The 21,319-nt window shown below is 42.3% G+C and overlaps 1 protein-coding gene across 14 annotated transcripts in view; it reads right to left on the bottom strand.

Moving 5' to 3' along the window:
• CLASP2 (cytoplasmic linker associated protein 2) overlaps positions 1 to 21,319 on the bottom strand; it is a 7,203,062-nt gene that overhangs the window by 6,005,786 nt on the left and 1,175,957 nt on the right. For all 14 annotated transcript variants that reach the window (XM_044064956.1, XM_044064947.1, XM_044064955.1 and 11 more), the window contains exon 6: positions 15,431 to 15,528. In XM_044064956.1, coding sequence (XP_043920891.1) covers positions 15,431 to 15,528 — 98 coding nt within the window. The remainder of the gene's footprint in view (positions 1 to 15,430; positions 15,529 to 21,319) is intronic.

Raw genomic sequence — 21,319 nt, 5'->3', positions numbered from 1 at the left:
GAGGGAGCGATGAAACTGACCCGACTGATGGATCAAAAGATCTGGAACTAGGTCCAGATTCCACGGTCGCTCCAAAAGAAATCGATGTAGAAAGGGGAACCACACTTGTCGAGGCCAGTAAGGAGCAATGAGGATCAATGAGGCCTTCTGAGCGATAGCTTTCTGTATTACTTGAGAGATCAGTGGGAAAGGAGGAAATGCATACAGAAGTCCCCGGGGCCAAACTTGGACTAGCGCGTCCCTGCTGAGTTGGCCTGGTAAAGGGAATAGAGTGAAGTATTCTCTGCACTTGCTGTTTTGGGGAGTAGCAAAAAGATCGCAGCAAGGCTGACCCCACTTGAGAAAAATCTCTCTCACTACAGAGTCTTTCAGAGACCACTCGTGAGGCATGAGAATAGCTCTGCTCAACTTGTCCGCAATGTGATTGGACTTCCCGGGGATGTGCGTTGCTATCAGAAAACGCTGAGAAGAAATCGCCCATTGCCACAGTCTGAGTGCTTCTCGACACAGGGGGTATGATCTGGTTCCGCCTTGTTTGTTGATGTACCACACTACAGACATATTGTCTGTCTGGATTGCAATCGTTCCCAAGGGAAGAGAGTCTTGAAGGGCTTGCAACGCTAAAAGCACTGCTCTCATCTCCAGAACATTTATGTGCAAGTGGCATTCGTTTGGTTGCCATGTGCCCTGGACTGTCCTGCCCTGATAATGCCCCCCCCACCCGATCAGGGAGGCATCCGTTGTCAGAGTAGCAACCGGAGGAGGTGGAACAAATGGTCTCCCCAACAGGAGCTGGGGGGAAGACATCCACCACATGAGATGCTTTTGCACGCTTGCGTGATCATAATGGTGTGAGACATTGGAAGTTCCTGGTATGACCATTGAGAAAAGAGCATCCACTGAAGGATCCGCATGTGGTATCTGGCCAATGGGAGGAGAGGTATGGCCGCTGCCATAATTCCCAACACCTTTAGAACTAACCTGGCTTTGGCTCTGTTGTTGTTGAGAAGAAGTGACACCAATTTTTGAATGTCTGATATCCTTTGGTTCGTTAGTGTTGCAGACATGTTTACAGTATCTAAATTTGCCTATGTAGGTAATAGTGCGACAAGGCGGCAAAACAGACTTTTCGCAATTTATTGAGATACCCAGTTTTTGACAGACGCGAAAAGTGTAATCTCTGGCCATCAGAAGGAGATGCTTGGTGGGAGCTGTGAGGAGCCAGTCGTCCAAATATGGAAACACCTGGAATCCTTGTCGTCTCAGGTGAGAAGCTACCACTGCCATGCATTTGGTAAACACCCGGGGGGCAGTGGTGAAACCAAAGGGCAGGGCCCTGAATTGAAAATGACTGGTTCCCAGCCTGAAGCGGAGGAATCTTCTGGAGCGCCTGTTCATTTTATGTGATAGTACGCGTCCTGAAGGTCTATAGAGCACATCCAGTTTCCTTTTCCCAATAGGGGAAGAATGGATTGCAGCGTGACCATCCGAAATCTTGTTTTCTTGACCGATCTGTTCAAGATGCTGAGATCCAAAATTGGTCTCCAGTCCCCTGTTTTCTTTGGAACTAAAAAGAACCTTGAGTAGATTCCGGATCCTAGTTGGTCTGCTGGCACTGGCTGAATAGCTCTTTTTGCAAGCAGTTTTGAAATTTCCAAAGCTGCTATATCCCTTTGAGCGGGTGGAACATCTGGAAGGGATTTTTTTGACTGACTTGGAAAACGAAGAAAGGGGATAGAATAACCTTCGGAAATGATGGACTGTACCCATTTGTCTTGTGTCAAGGATAGCCAGGCTTCTGGGTACAGTGACAATCTTCCCCCGACTGCCTCCGAAGATGGGCAGTCGGGCAACACCTCAGGGATGCTGAAAGGGCTTATCGGAGGACGTTTCTCGATTGCCCTGGTTCTGCGGATCCCCTCTGCCTCTAGGGCGACGTCTACCATTGTTGTTCCCCCCTCTGCCTCTGGCGGGGAACCGACTCTGTGCGTCAGGCGAAGTCCCTTGAGATTGTTTACGGAACCACATCTTTCCCCCCTTCTGGCCTTTAGGGTAAGGCCTAGAAGGAGTGGAAAAACGGACTCCGACGGCAGAAAGGGTCTTGCCATCCGTCTCGCACCTAGTCAGGGTTTCTTTCACTTGTGGACCAAAAAGAGATGATCCATCAAAAGGGGAGTTCGTGAAAGACGTCTTGAAAGGTTCCGCAAAATTGCATAGCCGCATCCAGGCGTGCCTACGTAAGGCTACCCCTGTTCCTGCGGCTCTGCTCGCTCCATCGGCCGCATAAGAGAGGAGGCGCATGGAGGAGTTGGAAATAGAATTAAGGATAGCCAGCTGCGTGTTCATTTTCTCTTGGAAACCCGCAGCTGTAGGGTCCCTCAGCATTTCACTCGCTTCTTTGATCAAGTCCCTTTGAAGACGAGTGAAATGGCACAGGTAATTCAGCGAACGCATAGTAAATGTTGCTGAGGAGAACATCCGCTTCCCGTACCTATCCATGGACCTAGATTCCTTGTTAGGTGGATGGACAGGCACTGAAGGATCAGCCAGTTCCTTCTTTGTGGCGGCAGCTACCACCATAGCATCCACAGAGACTCCTTTTGATAAAAATTCCTTGTCTGATGGAGCTGTGATGAATTTGGAGGGTCTCCTGGGAGTGGGGTCCACTGAATCAGGAGCCGTCCATGCCTTTTAGCAACCACCTGCATGAGGGGGTCAAGGGGGACACCCAGGAGGTGGAAGGACGAGAGCCAAACGCCTCAAGATACACAGATTCGTCCTCCGAAGGGTTGAGGGCTGGCCAATTTCCCCTCTGTTTAAGGATCTCCAGAATGTCTGCAAATGAGACATCTTCAGAAGGGGAACGGGGAACCCTCAGAATCATCCAGATCTGTGTCCGACGTAATAGACTCAGGTGAGTCAATGTGCTTCCTCTTGCACTTCCTCTTCCGAGGGGCTCTTCTGCCAAATCAGGAGAGGCCTCGGAAGAGGATGAAATCCCCAAAGGGAGCCCCTGAGGAGTTGGCTCTCTGCGGTCCGGGATGAGGGAGTGAGTCGACTTACCCTGAGGCAGCATAGAGGGAGGGGCTGACGGAGCCGACTGTGGAGTAGAGCCAGGCTCTAACACACTCCGCATGACCTCGAAAGCACCCCTGTCAGGCAGAGCCAGAGGTCCCGCTCCGAGGAGCTAAGGACCCCCTCGGCACCGACAGTGATGGCTCGAGGCCGATGTCGGAGCCGAACTCACCAGCGCCAAGCACCGAGAGGAGAGGGGGTCGGACAAGGGTCCGATGCCACTCACCCCTCGAGCCGACGAGGGAAGTCCGGCGCCGAGATTCCTCCATGGAAGAAAACGGAGCCGACGACAGAGCCGAAGACAATTGTCTCGGCTCCGAGGTGACCACAGTCTCGGTTCCGACACGACCCGGCTCCGAGCTCAAGAGAGTCGAAGGAGGAAGGAGTTGATGGACGGGACAGGCACCGACTGATGAGTCGGGCTCTGAAGCATCTGGGCTAGTGCCTCAGACTTGAGTAGTCGACTCACCACCCTCTGAAGGTCATGATCGGACAACCTCGATGACCTAGAGGAATGAGACCTTTGGCTCCGTTCAGACAGCAGGGGAGATCCTGGAGCCGAATGAACGGAGCCAAGAGAAGGTGACCTAGACCTCTTTCTGGTTGTCGGCTCCGAAGATCTTGTCGGAGCCGACACGGGTACCTCGATAACCTCAGCTCCGGCCGGAGCCGAGGAAGCCACAGAAACTGTGGACTGAGTCTTATCGGCTCCAGCCGGAGCCGATAAAGGCAAAGGTTGAACAACCTGAGGTCTCGGCTCAGAAGCCGGAGCCGAAGACCTCGATGCCTTGGAGGGCTTCCCTGTTGAGACAGACAGGGAATCCTCAGGCTTCAACAAGCCTCTCAATATGAGCTTGTTTTTTTCTTTCCTGCAGGACCCTGGGGCTGAAGCCATGGCAGACAGCACAGGAGTCCTGCAGGTGCAAAGGCCCCAGACAATAGACACAAGAAGTGTGAGCGTCTGTCAGAGACATTTTCTGACAGCACGCATCACACTTCTTGAATCCGGAGACCTTTGCTTCTTTAGACATAGCCTAACTGGTGAACACAAACACACACTCAAACACACCAGTTATACTCTGTCAGAATAACAAACTTTAGTAAAAAAATACTAAAAAATAAAGTACAATAAACAGTAGTACACTACACAAACACTCCCTAGGGAAGGGAAGGCCTAAGGCCCAAGGGAAGAACTAACAGTTCTTTTAACAAGAAACGGGAAAAAATTAGGTTCGGGGATAAAGTTCAATGAACTACACTAATTTAAGAATAATTAAACTAAAAAAGGGGTAAAAAGAGTAACTTTTTATAGAAAAAGCTAAAACTTACCAGGAACCGGTAGAATAACCAACCTCGAAGCTGTAGCGGCAAACGAGATCTGAGGTAACTCTCGCCTAGCATTGTGGGATATAAGGGGAGCCTCGAGCCGGTGGAACCAACTCTCGAGCTTTAGAGTGGCCGAGTCGGAGCCGAGGTCGGCTCCGAACCCATCCAGCAAGAATGAAGGCGAGATAGACAACTTAACATACTAGATTTATTTATTTTTTTTACCAACAGAGAAGAAGAAAAGATTGACAAACACCAGAAATTATATAAAGAAAATACCGACAAGTGGTAATGGAAGGTATACCAACAATGGTAAGAAGATTACTCACGTAAAGAAAGGGAGAGAGACAAAGTTAGCTGATAAACAGCAACAGAGAAAAAATTACCAACTATAGTAAACAAAGGTTACCAATGTTAAAGAAAGTTAAATGGTAAAGGGAGTGAAAAAATTAGAGATATAATCAAAGCTATATAGCAAAAAATGAAGCATCTATCGTTTGCTGAAGAAAATTCAATCAAGAGCTGTAGCAACCATGTCTGTTCACAATGGTGGCAAACGAGATCTGGGGAAGGAGGGAGACAACAACATTATGGGTAAGGGAGGAGCTCAACAGTTCATGGTTTCCACAAGTTGTAGAACAGAGGCCGAGTCGGATCCGAGGATTGGATCCAAGCCCCATATGTTGAGGAATGAATGAAAATTGACAACATTAGATCTATACCTTAAAATGAAGCACTAAATTATTTTAATGCAACATTTCTAGACATCCTTAGTACCTTAGCCCATCTGTGTACAAAAATAATTAAATCCAAAAATGCTCCTTGGCTCTCCAAGACAAGTAAAAACCTTATGCATTATAGGTACAAAACATGGAATAAATGGCAAAATAATAAAACCAACTAACATTTACAAGTTTTCAGGCAATTTCTAAACCAAAACATTTTACTTTACTAACCAACTACAAATTTAACTGCCAAAACTTCTGGTCTTCTATAACCGCTCTACTTAACTAAGGATTAATAAAAGACCCCGGTTCTCAAACTGAAAATTCCCCACCTTCATACAGATAGCAAGTTCAAATGTTATTTTATCAAATGCATTGACAACTTAACCACAAGATCCTCACAAACATCCTCTCATTTTCCCAAAACCCCTCCTACTCTATTCCTAACACACTCCCTTCTCAAAAATCAAATAACTATTCTCTTCCTACCTTTTTCCTACCACACTCCTCTCATGTTAATCTCAATAATTCCCTCCCCTTTACCCTTCAATTTGTTCACACTAGCCTTATAAAAAACTTATACATAAAGTCAAACCCTGCTCTAGCTCCACAGATAACATCCCACTAGAATACCTAAAACTAGCTGCAGAGGCCATAACTTTTCCAGTTAGCAACCTTATCAACAGATATATTACAGTCCTATATCCCTAACTTATGGAAAAAGTCCTTTATTATTCTATTGCATAAAGAAGGTAACTCAACAGAAATGTCCAATATTTCTTTTTAAACAAGAACAATCTTTATTAAATTATCATGTAAGACATAGGCATTCTTACATTTATATAAATGAAAATAAACCACACAGACAAAATCTCACTTGCAAACATTATACATTACAAACCATGCCAACACAACTGTAGCTGCAAACATCATGCATCATTTATAATGTATTCAGTAATTCAGTCAGACATTAAATAGCTCATTCATATACTGCCTTCTTTTAAACCTCATTCCTCTCCTGCATGTATTGATTCCACACTTCCTATTTTTCCTGTGTAATTTGCTCCTAGCCTTTTCTAAAGATACCAATTCTAATTGTTTTATCTCTGTTACTATCTTTACTATTTCTAGTAAAATTGGGTTAGACTTTGATTTCCATTTTTTGGTAACTGCTTTTTTTGGCAGCCATCATAATTACCCTCAACAAAGCCTTACTATGTATTGGCAATTCCGACACCAATGTGCTCTCCCAGCATCACCAAAAGAGCAGTCTGCAATGAGTATTTGAAGTCTGGCAACTCATTACACTCCCAGAAAATAAAGTATGCTCCCAGTTACTTCTTTCTTCCCCATCACACCACCACCATTTGTTGTCTACCTGAGGAAAAATTCTTTGGAGTCTACTTGGAGTATAAAATACCTATGTAAACACTTCCAAGCAAAGACCCTAAATCTTTTAGGCTTTACTGCGTATTTGGGAGACATACATATATCCTCCCATTGTTGCTTTGTGAATTGCTTATCCAGTCTCTCTTCCTAATCCTTTCTAACCTCCTCTGATTGATTCTTATATTCATCATGCAATATTTTATATGCTCTACTAATTATTCCTTTTTTAATGGCAGCTTCTGTTCTACATTCAACTAAAAACTCTACCAGTGCTGATCTTTCGTAAGAAATTTCCAACTTTCATCCTACTGTCATCTTGTCCCCTCTCTCAAAACTGTTAGAAAAATGCATACACAACTTCTAAAATTTCTCCTGCAAAATCAGCTATTAACCATTAAGCAACATGGTTTTCAGTCAGTCTACAGTACAACAGCTGCCTTATTATCCTTTATGGACACTGTAAATTGAAAAACAAGCTTCTCCTCTTTACTTCTAATCTGCATTTTCCAGACAAATCCATGTGCAAGATTCACTCCCTAAACAACACAGAAACAGTAGTAGTTCCCCACAACAAAGTATTAGGAGAGACTACAGGTAAAAATCTGACATTTGACCTACATAGCCAAAGTAACATAAAAAAGCACAAACATGGAATGCCGTATTGGAATAAAAACTTCCTGAATACATCCACCAAAACTATTCCTGCCACGTCTTAACCTTTCACTCTCAAAACTACATGGAACTCCACTCTAATTATGGTAGCTGCCAAAAACACAATTACTAGAAAATGGAAAGCAAAGTCTACATCAACTGTACCAGTGTAAAAGAGATAAAACAATAGGAAGTGGGATCTTTGGAAAAGGGAAGAAGCAAATTACACAGAAAAAATGGGAATTGTGGGAACAATACCATGCAGAGCAGGAATGAGGTTTCAAAGAAGGCAGGATTTGAATGGGCTATGTAATGTTTGACTGACAATGGACAAATTATAAGTGATGTCCAATGTCTGCAACTAAAATTATGTCAATATGGTTTGTGATGTATAATGTTTGCAACTAGAATTATGTCAATACGGCTTGTTTTCATTTATATAACTGTATGATTGTCTATGTCATATGTGATAATTTAATAAAGATGTTTCTTGTTTACAAAAAAACACTATACGGAGCTCCAATCCTTACTAATGTATAATCTTCTCTAAAACCAAAACTTGAAACCTGCAATAACAAAATTGCTAGGTACGCAACTAGTGCAACATACATCCATCACTGCACAGCTCTGAAGTCACTTAAGTAGCTTGAACTTCCTCAACAACTCTCCTACCTGCAACTTATAACTGCCCACATCATCATTATTAAACCTGTAGTCTGCCCTGCCCTTAGCTCTACACTCAACAAATACTTCTCCAAAAGACTTCTCCATTCAGAGGACAAACAACTCCTCTCATTACATAAGTCTACTAAATAATCTTGCCAAAGTCTCTGCTCTTACTCTGCAGGCAAAAAGTTGGGACGCTCTACCACTAACTATTAGAATAAACTCTAATCTTCCAACCTTCAAACACTCTTTTAAATTAATTTTTATCCAAATCTTGGGTCTTCTGCTGATCTAATCTAGGCTGAACTCCAATAGTTCTTATTCACCTCTACCCCTCGCTCTTACACTCTCTCTACTTCTTTACTTTTCATCTCAATCCACAACTTTTTCACTTCAATCCTCTTGACCGTTCCTTGTCTTACTAACATTTATATTATACTTGACCTATTTCTCCCCATCCCAGCCCTGTACTTCCTTTCTACTTCGACTCTGTTCTCTTAATACACCACACTCATTTACTAGTCTTCTAATATTTTAGTACATAGCTGTAGTCATTGACCTTAATTCACCTTATGGGTATTAATATACTTTACTACTCAAAATTATGCATCTTAATGTTATTACTTTACATTTAACATTATATTACTATTACGACTGGCACATACTGTGATGTACTATGTTACTGCTATTGTGTGTTTAAAATGTGTTGAAGCTCCTCTGAAAATGGGCATGCTTGGTCCAGTCAGACTTTCCCAGTAATGAAATGCCAATAAATAAATAAAAATATTACTCACTGCTACTTGGTATTTATGGAAAATAACATACAATTTTAAACTGCTATATAACAAAAGAAAAGATAAGCAAGTAATATGACATTTAAAATGGTTATGGTAGAAGGCATAGAGGGAGGAAAGGTTGTGGAATATATTCAGGAAATGGACTACATGTTAAGTGTCTCATGAAACGCATAATACAAACTGAAAATAAAATGAATGTATAAATAATGAAAAAAAAACTGGAAAAGTATAAAAACAGTAAAGCGACCCCTACTCTTTTTTTTATCTGTTATAAGATATTTTACATCCACCTGAACTACCACCAAATAAGACAGCTGAGTCTTTGGTTTACTGTCATTTGCAGAGTGGCACTTCCAGGTATGAAGCACTCAAGCTGCACTTCAGTGTCAGTATTAGAACCCACAGCCTTCTGATCTTCCAGCACCAAAAGTAGGCCGCTTGTTGAGTTATATACACTGCCATATTAACACCTGCTTTTAATGTTCATTAGAAAGTTAGCATATTCACGCAGAAAAATATATGACAGTAACAAAAAAAAAAAGAAGTTATGTACTCACCATAATGTTCCATCTGTGTTGTCCGTTTTCATTGTCTCAACTCTTGGGCTCGGATCAGATGCTCGGGTCCAACTCAGGCTCTTCTACTAGGTTGTGGATCACTGAAAACTCTTGAGCTCCTCCCTTTCCCATAATTCCCTAGTCCCTAACATACCTCAGATCTTGCTTGTTGCCCCTTACATCTGTAGAGCACTGTAAAAGTACAAAACAGTAGGATAACAATAAAAATCTGGGACTCAAACAAAGGAACAAGGTTCCTTCAGCATTTTTGATTCTTCCAAAAGACATCAAGGAGGGGCTGCTGGGAGGCCAGCTGCTGAAGAGTGAAAATAGATAACACAGATGGAACATTACGATAAGTACATAACTTCTTTATCTGAACTCCAGGAGGACTCCAAGGAAGGATATTTCTGAGTAACAGTGAACCAAATGCTGCTCTACCCATACAGAGCAGATATAATTTGTAATTAGCAATTAAAGTATGAGTATTAGCCCAAGTTGTGGCTGCACAAATATCATCCAGGGAAGATCTAGACAAAAAAAAGCTGAAGTAGTAGGCATAGATCTAGTGGAATGTGCTCTTGGTGGTATGGGTAGAGACATTCCCAACAAAGGTAATACAATCAGTCAACCATTTGGCTAATGTTACTTTAGAGAATGATTTGCCCAATTCAGAATCCAAAAAGGACAGAAAATAGTTGTTCTGTTTTTCTAAAATCTCTTGTCCTACCTAAGTAAAACTAATTGCTTATGAACTTCTAATACATGCAACATACACTCTCCTTTATTTGAAAAATTTGGAAGGAAGACTGGCAGATTGATAGTTTGATTGATATTGGATTTTGACATCACCTTAGGAAAGAAGTATTGGTTCTCAAGGATACTGTGACTTTATGAAAAATCAAATAAGGGGGGTTAGAAGATGAGGCCTGTAATTCTGAAACTCTTGGCAGACATAATAGCTACTAAAAGATAATTTTCCAGGTTAAAACTTTCAATTCAGTTTTAGCCGAAGGTTCAAATGGAGATTGGATTAGAACTTGCAAGACTACATTTAAATCCCAAGGAAGAGTAGGATCTTTAAATTGCAGTTTACGAAGAAAAGTTTCTCTTAGAAAGGCTCTGCAAAGTTTGGAGGACACTAGAGAAGAATTATTTACTCCTATATGAAAGTTGGAAATAGCAGCTAACTGTACTTTAACCATAGAGGAGTTAGCTCCTTCACTGAAAAACTGAGACTAAAATTACAGAACTTTAGAAATAGGGGCAGAAAAGGGATCCAATTGTTTTTGTTGCACCCAAATGACATATATTTTCCATTTGCTTTTGTAAAGTTTCCTAGTGGAAGCTTTGCAGGATGATAAAAGAATATGAAAAAACAGGGATGAGAGCCTGGGCTGTCTAGCAATCAACGGAACTGGAGAAACCATGTGGCCAACTTTAGGCCTGGAATGTCTGGGTGAATCAAGTCTTCTGGCTGAGACAGAAGGTCTGGAGATGGATCCAAAGTCTACAGAGGACAAAGAAGATAAAGCCAAATAAAGGGAAACCAAATTTGACAAGGCCAATAAGGAGCAATGAGGATTATTGTTCTCTTTGATCAAGATGCTTTCTGAAGAAGTTTGGAGTTAGAGGTAATGGGAGACAGGCATAAAGGAGACCAGCGGGACATTCGTGAAGCACAGCATCTCTTGGTGACTCCCCTGCTGAGGGGAATGAGAACAAAGAATCTACTGCACTTCTTGTTGAGAATGGATGTGATGAGGTTACAGCATGGTTGGCCCCTTCAAAGGAATACCTTTTCTGTTGAGAGACCAACCATGAGGCATCAGAATAGACCTGCTCAACTTGTCTGCAATCACACTGGTTTTCCCCAGAATGTGTATTGCTATCAGAAACTGACTGGATGAGATTACCCACTGCAATTCCCTTAAACTTTCTCGAAACAGCGGATAAAATTTGGTTCCCCCTTGTTTGTTTATGTACCACACCACTGACATATTGTCTGTCCGAATCGCAAAAGGTCCAGTGGAGAGAGTGTCTTGGAAGGCCTGCAACACTAGGAGGATACTCTCATTTCCAAGACACTGATATGCATGTTGGCCTCTTCTGAGGACCATGTGCCTTGGACTGTCTTTCCCAGGAAGTGCACCCCCACCGAATCTGGAATGTGTCCATGTTCACTATGGCCTTGAGTTGGGGGAGAACAAAGGGACAACCTTCTTGTACTTGACTGGAGTGTAGCCACCACAGGTGGTCATTTTTGCAAGCCTAAGTTATTTTTATCTGACTGAACAGGGGATGGTAAAGAATGGAAGTGTCCACTGAAGAATTCTCATATGGTGCCTTGACAACAGTACTAGGATGATTGCCTTTGACATGGATCCCAAAGCTTGACGGATTAATTGAGCTGAGATGTCTGTGTTGGTTACAGATGAGATATGCTGTAAATGATTGTAATGCCTAGATGGGAGCATAATTGGAGTACGTAATCTCAAGCTAAAATCAGTTAATGCCTGGTTAGAGTGGTTATGAGCCAATCATACAGATATGGAAACACCCAGAATCCATGCAGCCTCAAGTGAGCTGTCACTACTGCCATACACTTGGTAAACACCCTGTGGAGAGACCAAAGGGCAGAGCTCTGAATTGGTAATGACTGGCTTCCAGCCAGAAGCGTAGATATCTCCTGGATCATCTGTTCATTTTGATAACATATTACACATCCTGAAGATCTGATGAGCACATCCAGTAGTCTTTGTGCAGAAAAGGCAGAGCGGCCTAAGACATGACCATTCAGAACTTTGTGTAGTGAACTGAATGATTTAGATTGCTGAGATCCAAAATTGGTCTCCAGTCCCCTGTTTGCTTTGGCACTAAAAAAAATCTTGAGTAAGTTCCAGTCTGGGATGCCTTCTTGGATGACTCTTTTTTTTAGCAGCTTGTTTATTTCTAGTGCTCCTGCCTCCCTCTGACTGGGTGGAACATTGGGAATTTTCTTTCAAACCAATGGGAGTGGATGGGAAAATGGTATAATATACACTCTGGATGTTATCCAAGGCATCCGTGAATCTAAACCAGACTCTCTGGTGCATGGATAAATGGACCCCTGACTGCCCCCAGAAATAGAGAGTCAGCCTCCTTTCAGGAGCGCTGGTAGGACCTGTCATAGAAAGCATCTCTAGATCCTTGATTCTGCTGACCTCCTCTACCGTGAGGGTGGCATCTTCCATTGGAGATCCCCCCTCTGCCCTTGGCAGAGCTGTCTCCAAGTGGATCTTGGAAAGGACCCTGGGATTTCTTGAACCACATTTTTCGACCACCTTGTTGATTCCTAGAAAAGATTCACTGAGGGCTCAAAAAACATGCACTTAAAGCAGACAGGGTTTACCTTCCTGCTCACACTTAGAGAGTATGTTTTTCAAACTGGGGCCAAATAAGGAACTTCCACCAAAGGAAGCATTGACAAAGGAAGCTTTGAAGGGTTCCGTAAAGTCACACAAGCGTATCCAGGCATGGCTTCTGATGGAAATACTTAAACCCACCATCAGTGAGGTATCTTCTGCTGTGTGGGAAATAAGCCTAATGGATGAACTGGAAATGGACTAAAGGATTTGCCAACTGTGAGGCAATAGTAGTCTCTGCCTCGGTAGATATGGTCCCACAGAGGGATTTGGAAAGTTCCTTAATCAAATCCCTTTGGAATCTTGTGAAGTGTGCTAAATAGTTCAGTGACTGGACAGACAAGGTCGATGAAGCATATGCATGGTTCGCAAATTTCTCCCAACACCCAAGATTCCCTGTTAGGGTAGTGGACAGAGAAACTTCTTCATGGCTGCCGCTACAACCATGGCATCAAATGGTACTCCCTTGCTCCACAAGGTTCCGTCCTTAGGTGGTACCAGGATCCTGTCTGGTCTCTTGGGGATTGGCTCAATGGTATCAGGTTCATTCCATGCCCATTGATAGACCAAGTCAATATGCTCATTGATGGGAAGAGCCACCCAGGAGGGAGAAGGTACAGCACCAAAAGACTCGTCTTGGAAACGGTGGTCGGGAGACCAACCACCATTTTTGCTTTAGGAGTTCTAGAATGTCTCCAAATGAGATGTCATCAGGTGGTGATCTTGGGGGCCATTCCCCCTCAATGAAGTACCTTCTGTGATGGACTCTTGATGAGAGTCAAGGTGCCTCATTTTGCACTTTTTATTCCTGGCAACTTCTTCGTTGGGATGTTCCGGAGAAGTGTCAGAAGAAATCAGTATATGCTGTTGGGTATCCTGGTGACTAACTTGGGCCGCTGTGCCTGTGGTAAGGATAACCAAGTCTCAAGATGCAGAGACGAATGAGATAGGGTGTTTGCCGCCAAAGAAGGTGGAGAAGTTCAAGCTCTATGGACAGAGAAAGCTCTTTCCACTACCTTGAATGCCAAAAATGCCTCTGAAAGGAGGAAACTGATGGTTCCAAAAAAACATGCTTATGGGCCATAAGCTCCCTCCTCCCTGAAGGCAGAGCACTCAAAGAGGGAGTCGAAACTTAGCAGTCTAACACCAAGGCTCTGAGGGGAAGAAATGGATCAGACAGCTTTGTAGATGATTCCAACACCACAGAACCAGAGCCAATGGTATGGCTCTGAGAGTAGTCCAGCTTCGAGGTACTCAAAGCTGGTCCACTCAGAGATGCCAATGAAGTTGAAGATAGCAGCCACTTTGGATCTGATGTGAACTACTCCAGAATCTTTGCATTCAATGACTCCAATAATGGAGGTCAGATAGGAGAGAAAACTGGTGGGGGGTGCTGTACTAATAAGGGTCTCCAGACCCAATGGGGTTGGAGCCAGGAGAACCCCTATTTGTATCTGCATTGAGAGGAACTTCCTCAACATCCTGTCCACATCAGCTTCGGTCAATGTTTTGGTAGAACATGTCGAAGATGCTGCCAAAGGAAGTCTTGAATGATGATGCTTCGGAGAACACTCCAAAAAGGGGGGAAGGTAGTCTGGAGATAACTGGATCTGGGGCCAAGAGTGGTGACTGGATCTGAGGAGATTTTTCTGTTGTGATTTTTGGATCCAATGAACTCAGATCCAAAGTCTTAGAAAGTTTAGAGGAAGGTTCCGAACCCGGAGCCAATGAAGTGGTTGGTTTTATTTAGAACATGTCCTAGAATCTTCCTTCTCTGTTTTTTTAGGGGTGTGAGCCCCAGACAATGCTGATGAAGATGTAAATTTTGAGGGTATCAAGCCTCAGAGTATTACTTTTTTTCTACCTGTAAGAGTCACAGGGTTAAAACCCTTACATATATCACAACTAGAGGCAAGGTGTGATGGGCCTAGGCAATACAAAAGCATTTGGAATGCTCACATTACAAGGGAATCTTGTGGCCCCAAAGCCATACATTTCTTGAAACCCAACTGCTTCTTAGGCATTATTCCAGGGGAAAGGAAAAGAAGGAGAAAAATTATATTTATATACATATTATTTTTTTTTAAAGAAGCAGGAAATAGAAAATAACATAGAAATGATATACCAACAATGGTACTGCAGAAGTACGAAACATATGACAATTGGGCGGCACAGTGGTGCAGCGGTTAACGTTGTCGCCTCACAGCAAGAGGTTCTCCGGTTTGATTCTCGGCTGGGGTGCCTTCTGTGTGGAGTTTGCATGTTCTCCCTGTGTTCGCGTGGGTTTCCTCCAGGTACTCCGGTTTCCTCCCACATTCGAAAGACATGCATCTGGAGCATTTCTCCCTGGGCCTCCGCTGAAAACAGGCTCAGTGGAACCTAGTCGGACATTCCCGTTCAACAAATGTTAAATAAATAAATAAAAAAAAATACTAACAGTGATAAAAAAGGAGTACACAAATGCTTTAGAAAGTTGAGTGGGAAAAAGAAGGAAGTGCAATAAGAACTATAAAGGTAACAGAAGTGAGAAATTACAGAAATATACCAATAAAAGCACACTCAAAGTACCCAAATCACTGGAAACCTGAGAACAAAATAGTGATGTCATCTGTACACTAAGGCAGTAAACAATATCTGAGATATGTTAGGGATTAGGGCATTATGGGAATGGGAGGAGCTTGAGAGTTTTCAGTAATCCATGAGGTGGTAGAACTGGCCAAGTTGGATCCGAGGATCAGATCCAAACCCAAGAGTTGAGGAACTAATGAAAATTGACAACATCAGATTGATACTTTTATTTAATCCAAATACATCCATGGGACACAAGTAAGGGAACTTACCTTGCTGAGTTAAGTCCTCTTTGACTAAGATCAACTCTTATTTTCTCTCCTGCATATCGATATATTTCCACAATTGCTAATATTGCTGCTTCTCTCACCTATACAGATAACATCAAAAGCAAAATAAGCAATGAAAACACATACATATATGTTTGGACATACAAATATGTGTGTGTATATATGTATATGTATATGTATATATATATATATATATATATATATATATATATATATATATATATATATATATGGGTCTACTTTGTTTGATAGAAAACACATTTCACTGACACTCATTTTGTCGAAGCCTCATTTCACTGAAAATGAATTCCCTGAGCACAATTCACTGAAAGCTCACTTCACTGAAAACACATTTGACTGAAACTCATTTTGTCTAAACAGGTATAAGCCCTGTTCTCCACTGTAGTGCGATCCTGGAGTTAGTATATATAGTTGGGGGGCACAGCCCCCCACATTGGGGGTGTGTGTGGGGCACAGCCCCCCACATAGTTTGGGTATATATTATTTTCTGGAAAGAGTTATTCATTTGACTTATAAGAATCCATGTCTGTGGTTTACAACATTTAAAATAGGTGGGGGGCATCCCATGCACCCCCCACACCCCCCTTTACTATGTATACTAACTCAGGATCGAACTACAGTGGGGAACAGGGCATATACCTGTTTAGACTAAATAAGTTTCAGTCAAATGAGTTTTCAGTGAATTGTGCTCAGCCAATTAATTTGCAGTGAAATGAAGCTTCGACAAAATGAGTTTCAGGGAAATGTGTCTTCTATCAAACAAAGTAGACATATATATATATATATATATATATCTGCATGCATGCATACACACACAAATATACTCGTGTGCATGCCAATACATAAAAAGATGCAAATGAAATCTGTTCTTAATCACTTCACTCAGAAACATTAAGGTCATGATAGATGCACACACACACACACACACACACACACACACACACACACACACACACACACACACACACGTTTTAACTTACTGTAATGTAAGAGCAGATATGTCCTTGTCAACTTCAGGACAAATCCCATTTGGAGTTAGGCAGCTCAGTATCTGAAACTTTCTCAGTCTATTAACTCCATTCCTCCCCCCCCCCATAATGCTCTTTTGGGAGACCTTCCTCTCCAAATCTCATTCATGTTGCGCAGAAGAAGAAGAGAAACCCATAACTACAATAATGTCCTCTAGAACATGTCAGCAAGAGGGATGGGGCATAGCAGGTGGGTGAGGATGAGGAAAACTGATGAAAATGGACTTGCACATCCAGATCTCTGATTACGTTAACTAAATAATCTTTTGCATCTAGTAAAATTAGGTTCATCTTCTTCAAAAGAAGGACTGAATTTTATTATTTATTTATTTACATTTGTTTACCGGGAGTGTCTGACTGGACGTAGGACCATTTTCAGCAGAGGCCCGGGAAGAAAAGCTCCACAGTAAAAATAAACAGACAGTAGTTACATTGGATTACATAGCGATTAACAATTTAACATAGCAATTACTTACAACATATTTACAGATGAAGACCATAGTACATCAGTAGACAACTAGAATCTTTATCTGTGAAGTACATAACAGACATTAACAAATGTTACAATAAGTTCCTGCTGTATAATAAGTACTAGGCTTATGAGCATCTGAGCCTGCTATAATCAAGGTAGTTAGTGGAGTGGAAATTCCAAGCTTATCCTTCCAGCTCGTTACCTTCATGGTAACATGCATTCATTACTCTGGCCCTGAAGGATGACCAAGAACTGCAGATCAAACCTAGCTTAATGTGTCTACAGATCATACCGAGCTTACTGTTTCAAGTGAAATTATTCAGCAAACACACCATCTCAGGGTGCATTTCTGAAAAATAGCCACAATCATTGTTGAGTGAATTATAAGCTGCAAAGGCAAAATTTAATATAGTCAACCATATCGATAATGTGACTTTAGAAACTTAAGTACCCCATTTGTTGTTAGAGAAGGATATAGTTGTGAATCTTGCTGGTTCTGTCCAAATAAACTATTACCAAAGCCTATAATCATCTGTAGAATGTAACAAATATTCCTTGCTATTAAAACAGGAAAGAGTACAAGTAGCTTGATAGACTGGTCAAGGTTTGTCTCAGTGCCCATTTTAAGAATAAAAGATGGGTTTGTTTGTAGAAACTCTGTCCCTGTGAACAATGACATATGGGAATTATCATGTTGTTGTTGTCTTTCGGCTTTTCCCGGTTAGGGGTCGCCACAGCGGAACTCCGGTCCGCTAATGATTGGCAGTAAATTTTGACGAGCGCAGAGGTGCCAGCTCGATGTTCAACCTTCAATGAAGGCACGCCCATTTACGCATGTCTTTCGAATGCCCACCCAACCGTGGGGAGGACACGCAGACTCCACACAGAAGGCACTCCAGCCGAGAATTGAACGGGAGAACCTCTTGCTGTGAGGCAACAACGCTATCGCTGCACCACCGCGGATTGTACAAATGATTCACACTCAGAATCCAAAAAGCTTTTATTGTCCAAAACAAGCAAGCACCTCCACAGAGGGCTTGTAATTCTCAAACTCTTCTAGCTGAAATAATGCATACTTGAAAGAGTATTCCCCAAAAGAGAAATATGAACTCTGCAGATGCAGCTAGTTCAAAAGGGGGAGAGCTACTGTTCTCCAACAAAAAGCATAAATATCATGGAGGAACAGGATCCTTGAAAAGAGTTTTGACTAGAAATTTACCTTTACACATTTTTTAAAATGTTAATGATGAGCTGTACCCTTGAAGGAATGACAGCCCACTATCAAAAACATGAGAAAAAATCCATTACTGTATAGCTCAGAGCCATGGAAATATCCAAACCTTAAAAAAAATCACATTGATAGCTTGATAATTAATTACGCAATTTCAAAAACTCAAAAAGGTTTCGCTGAAAGCACATTTAGCAAAACTTGGAGTAAAACTCTTTGTGCAGTGGCAAGCCTCCCTGCACCCCCACTGTGGGGGGACATCCACACCCCAAAACTCAAAAATACCAACTACAAGGCTGCACAATAGTGGAGAAAAGGAAGGTGTCCACTATCAGCAAAAATGCTTTCTGTGAAATATTTTCACTGAAAAGGCACATGGAGAAATTACCATCAATGAAAGGGCACTCCCAAAAAAACATGTTGACATTTGTGCACCTTGTTTTATTATTAGACCTCAGGGCAGAAAGAAAGTATGGTTGTATAAGATCTTACCATAACAGTAGATGTCCTTCTCTTCACTGCTGCAGTATTCTTTATGGAAGGGATTGCTTGCCAAGGATAGCCCAATGCCCTTCCAGAATACCAAAACTTTTAACTCTGATAGGCGTCGTATATCACACGTATGCTCCCCGCATTGGGTGGAGGGCATAAAGGTGATGTACGGATGCAATTACACTGCACTGAATTGCCCCAGTAGGAAAAGAACACCCCCAAGGCCAAATGAGAACATACACATACAGAACAAAAAAGTTCAGAAAGAAAAAAGCAGTGAAATGTCCTCTTCAAAAGGAACCTTGATGATTGGATGGGAGAAAGGAAATTCACCCCGGGGGTCACGTCAGTCGCCCTGCTAGACAGGGGTCCAGGGAAGTAAATAGTGTGGGAAGAAATAGCCAGGGAATTGTTATGGCTAGGCTTGTTTAGGCCATAGGCCCTAGGGTCGAAAGCCTAGTACCAACCTATGAACCTAAGAAATCCCCTCAGACAGGAAAACAACAAAACACAGGGGCAAGAGTTAGAAAAGTGACGCAAGGAGGGAGGGAATGAATACTGCAACAGTGAAGAGAAGGACAAATACTGCTATGGTCAGATTTTACACAGCTGTACTACATCCTTCCATATCATTGTTGCAGTACACCTCACTGAAGGAAAAGTACAAGAGCTAAAAAGAATGCTGGGAGAGGGAAGGCACAGAACAACCCTCAACAAACCCATGCAGAAAAGCCCCAGCAAAACTTGCCCTGGCCCTGGAAATAACATTGAAATCATAATGCTTAATAAAAGTATGAACCAACAACCAAGTAGAAGCCTCAAGGACAGAATTGGTGTTCAAACCCAGAAGAGGCAAATGCCCTAGCAAAATGTGGCTTTACAAAGGAAGAAAGGAAAGCAGAACAGAAAACGGCAAAAGTACAGTTGTGTACACTTACCATAAATGTAGATGTTCGAGTGTATTCACTGTTGCAGTCATCACTTGTGGGTTATCCCTGCTGGGTAGCCCTCGGTCGGCCCAAATACCAGAGTCAAGCTTTTCCCCTGCGCCGGGTGCTGTCACCTGTGGACTGATCAGATCTGTTACCAATGGAGTGCCACAAGGGTCAGTGCTGGGCCCACTACTGTTTGGTATATACACTTCTAAGAAGTTCAGGTCAAAACTAAGAGGTTGTGGCTGACCAGGTTTGCAGACAACTATAAACTAGGTGCAATTACTGAATCCCCAAATGATGTCAGTATACTCCAAGAGGTTCTTATACAACCCAACAACTGGTGTCTTAGTCACAGTCTCAAACTGAATGCAAAAAAATGCATCATCATTCCCTTCGGCATAAATAATATCCCTTCACACTATTAAATCAACAACAATATCCCAAGTACCCATGAAGTGTAAGAGACCTGGGATCACAAGGTGACTGTGACCTAAACTTCGACCACCATTTGTCTACTGTAGTAAGGGGTGCTTTCTACTTTGCACACTTAGTAAAGGCATCACCTCGAGATAAAAACGGTTTTAACCTCTCTATACTCTGCACTAATCCAGCCCATAGCTGAGTATAATGCCCCATTCGGCATGAACTGTACTAAGCACCTGCAGCAATGGGAAAGACCTGACATGTTTCTAACAAGATCAAGGGACTCCAGCACGTGAGGTACACAGACCAACTGAAGTCCCTGTTACTAAGCTCTGTATCATACAGACTTCTTAGGGAGACTTATGCCTGGCTTGCAGAATAATCTCAGACTAAACCTTAATGAACTTGCTGCATATCCGTAAATCAAATGGGACTATGGCTACCTGTTCCAGGGATCTAAATATGGCCTGGAAGTTAAATAGGACATGCTGTTGGGACGGCTTTATCTCCCTGTGACTGCCGCATCTTTGGAATAGGCTACCTATTCATGTGAAGCAGAGAAACTCTATGACACTGTTCAAGAGGAATCTGAATGAGTGGATAGGGCACTGTAAATTCTTACCGGGAATAGCTCCCACAACCCTCCTTGACATGGGCAGCTATTACTAAATGCAATCTTGGGTATTAACTAACATTTCTATAGTATTACATTGAGCTGAAATGGCTAGTCTTCAAATGACCTCCGGGTCGATAGCCTAGTAATCTCCTATGATTCTAGAATCCTACAAGAAAGACATTTGCCATGAAAGGAATAACAAAAATGGCCTTAGAAATCCAGGAGAAGGTGGTTTGCTTGGAAATAGCCAAATCCAAAGTCTTGGGATGAAAGGAAGCAAAAAATTGTTCTTACTTGACAATAAAAAGAAGTTATGTTCTTACCATAACATTCTATCTGTGTTGTCCAGCTTTATTCCATTAACCTGAGGTACTCAGTTCTGATGGTCGGAACCGACTGGCCGCCTTCTTACAGCTTGAGATTCCAAACTTGAGCTCCTCCTACCTACCCATAATGCCCCTCTCCCCATTACCTCAGATCAAGCTTGCCAACAACAACATAGTGTTCCTAATAAACATGAACTATAATACAAAAATAAGGAGACTAAAGTATATACAGATTTCCCAATAACAGAACATCAGGAACTCAACCAAAGGAATAGAATCCCTGGAAACTTCGACTAGGCTTCCTGAATAAACTTTGGATAGGGGAAAGGG

Source organism: Protopterus annectens, chromosome 3.part0 (assembly GCF_019279795.1).
Source record: "Protopterus annectens isolate FY-2018-M chromosome 3.part0, PAN1.0, whole genome shotgun sequence".
NCBI classification, from domain to species: Eukaryota; Metazoa; Chordata; order Ceratodontiformes; family Protopteridae; genus Protopterus; species Protopterus annectens.
The sequence above is the reverse complement of the archived record's forward strand: the minus strand, read 5'-3'. Positions and strand labels throughout refer to the sequence as shown.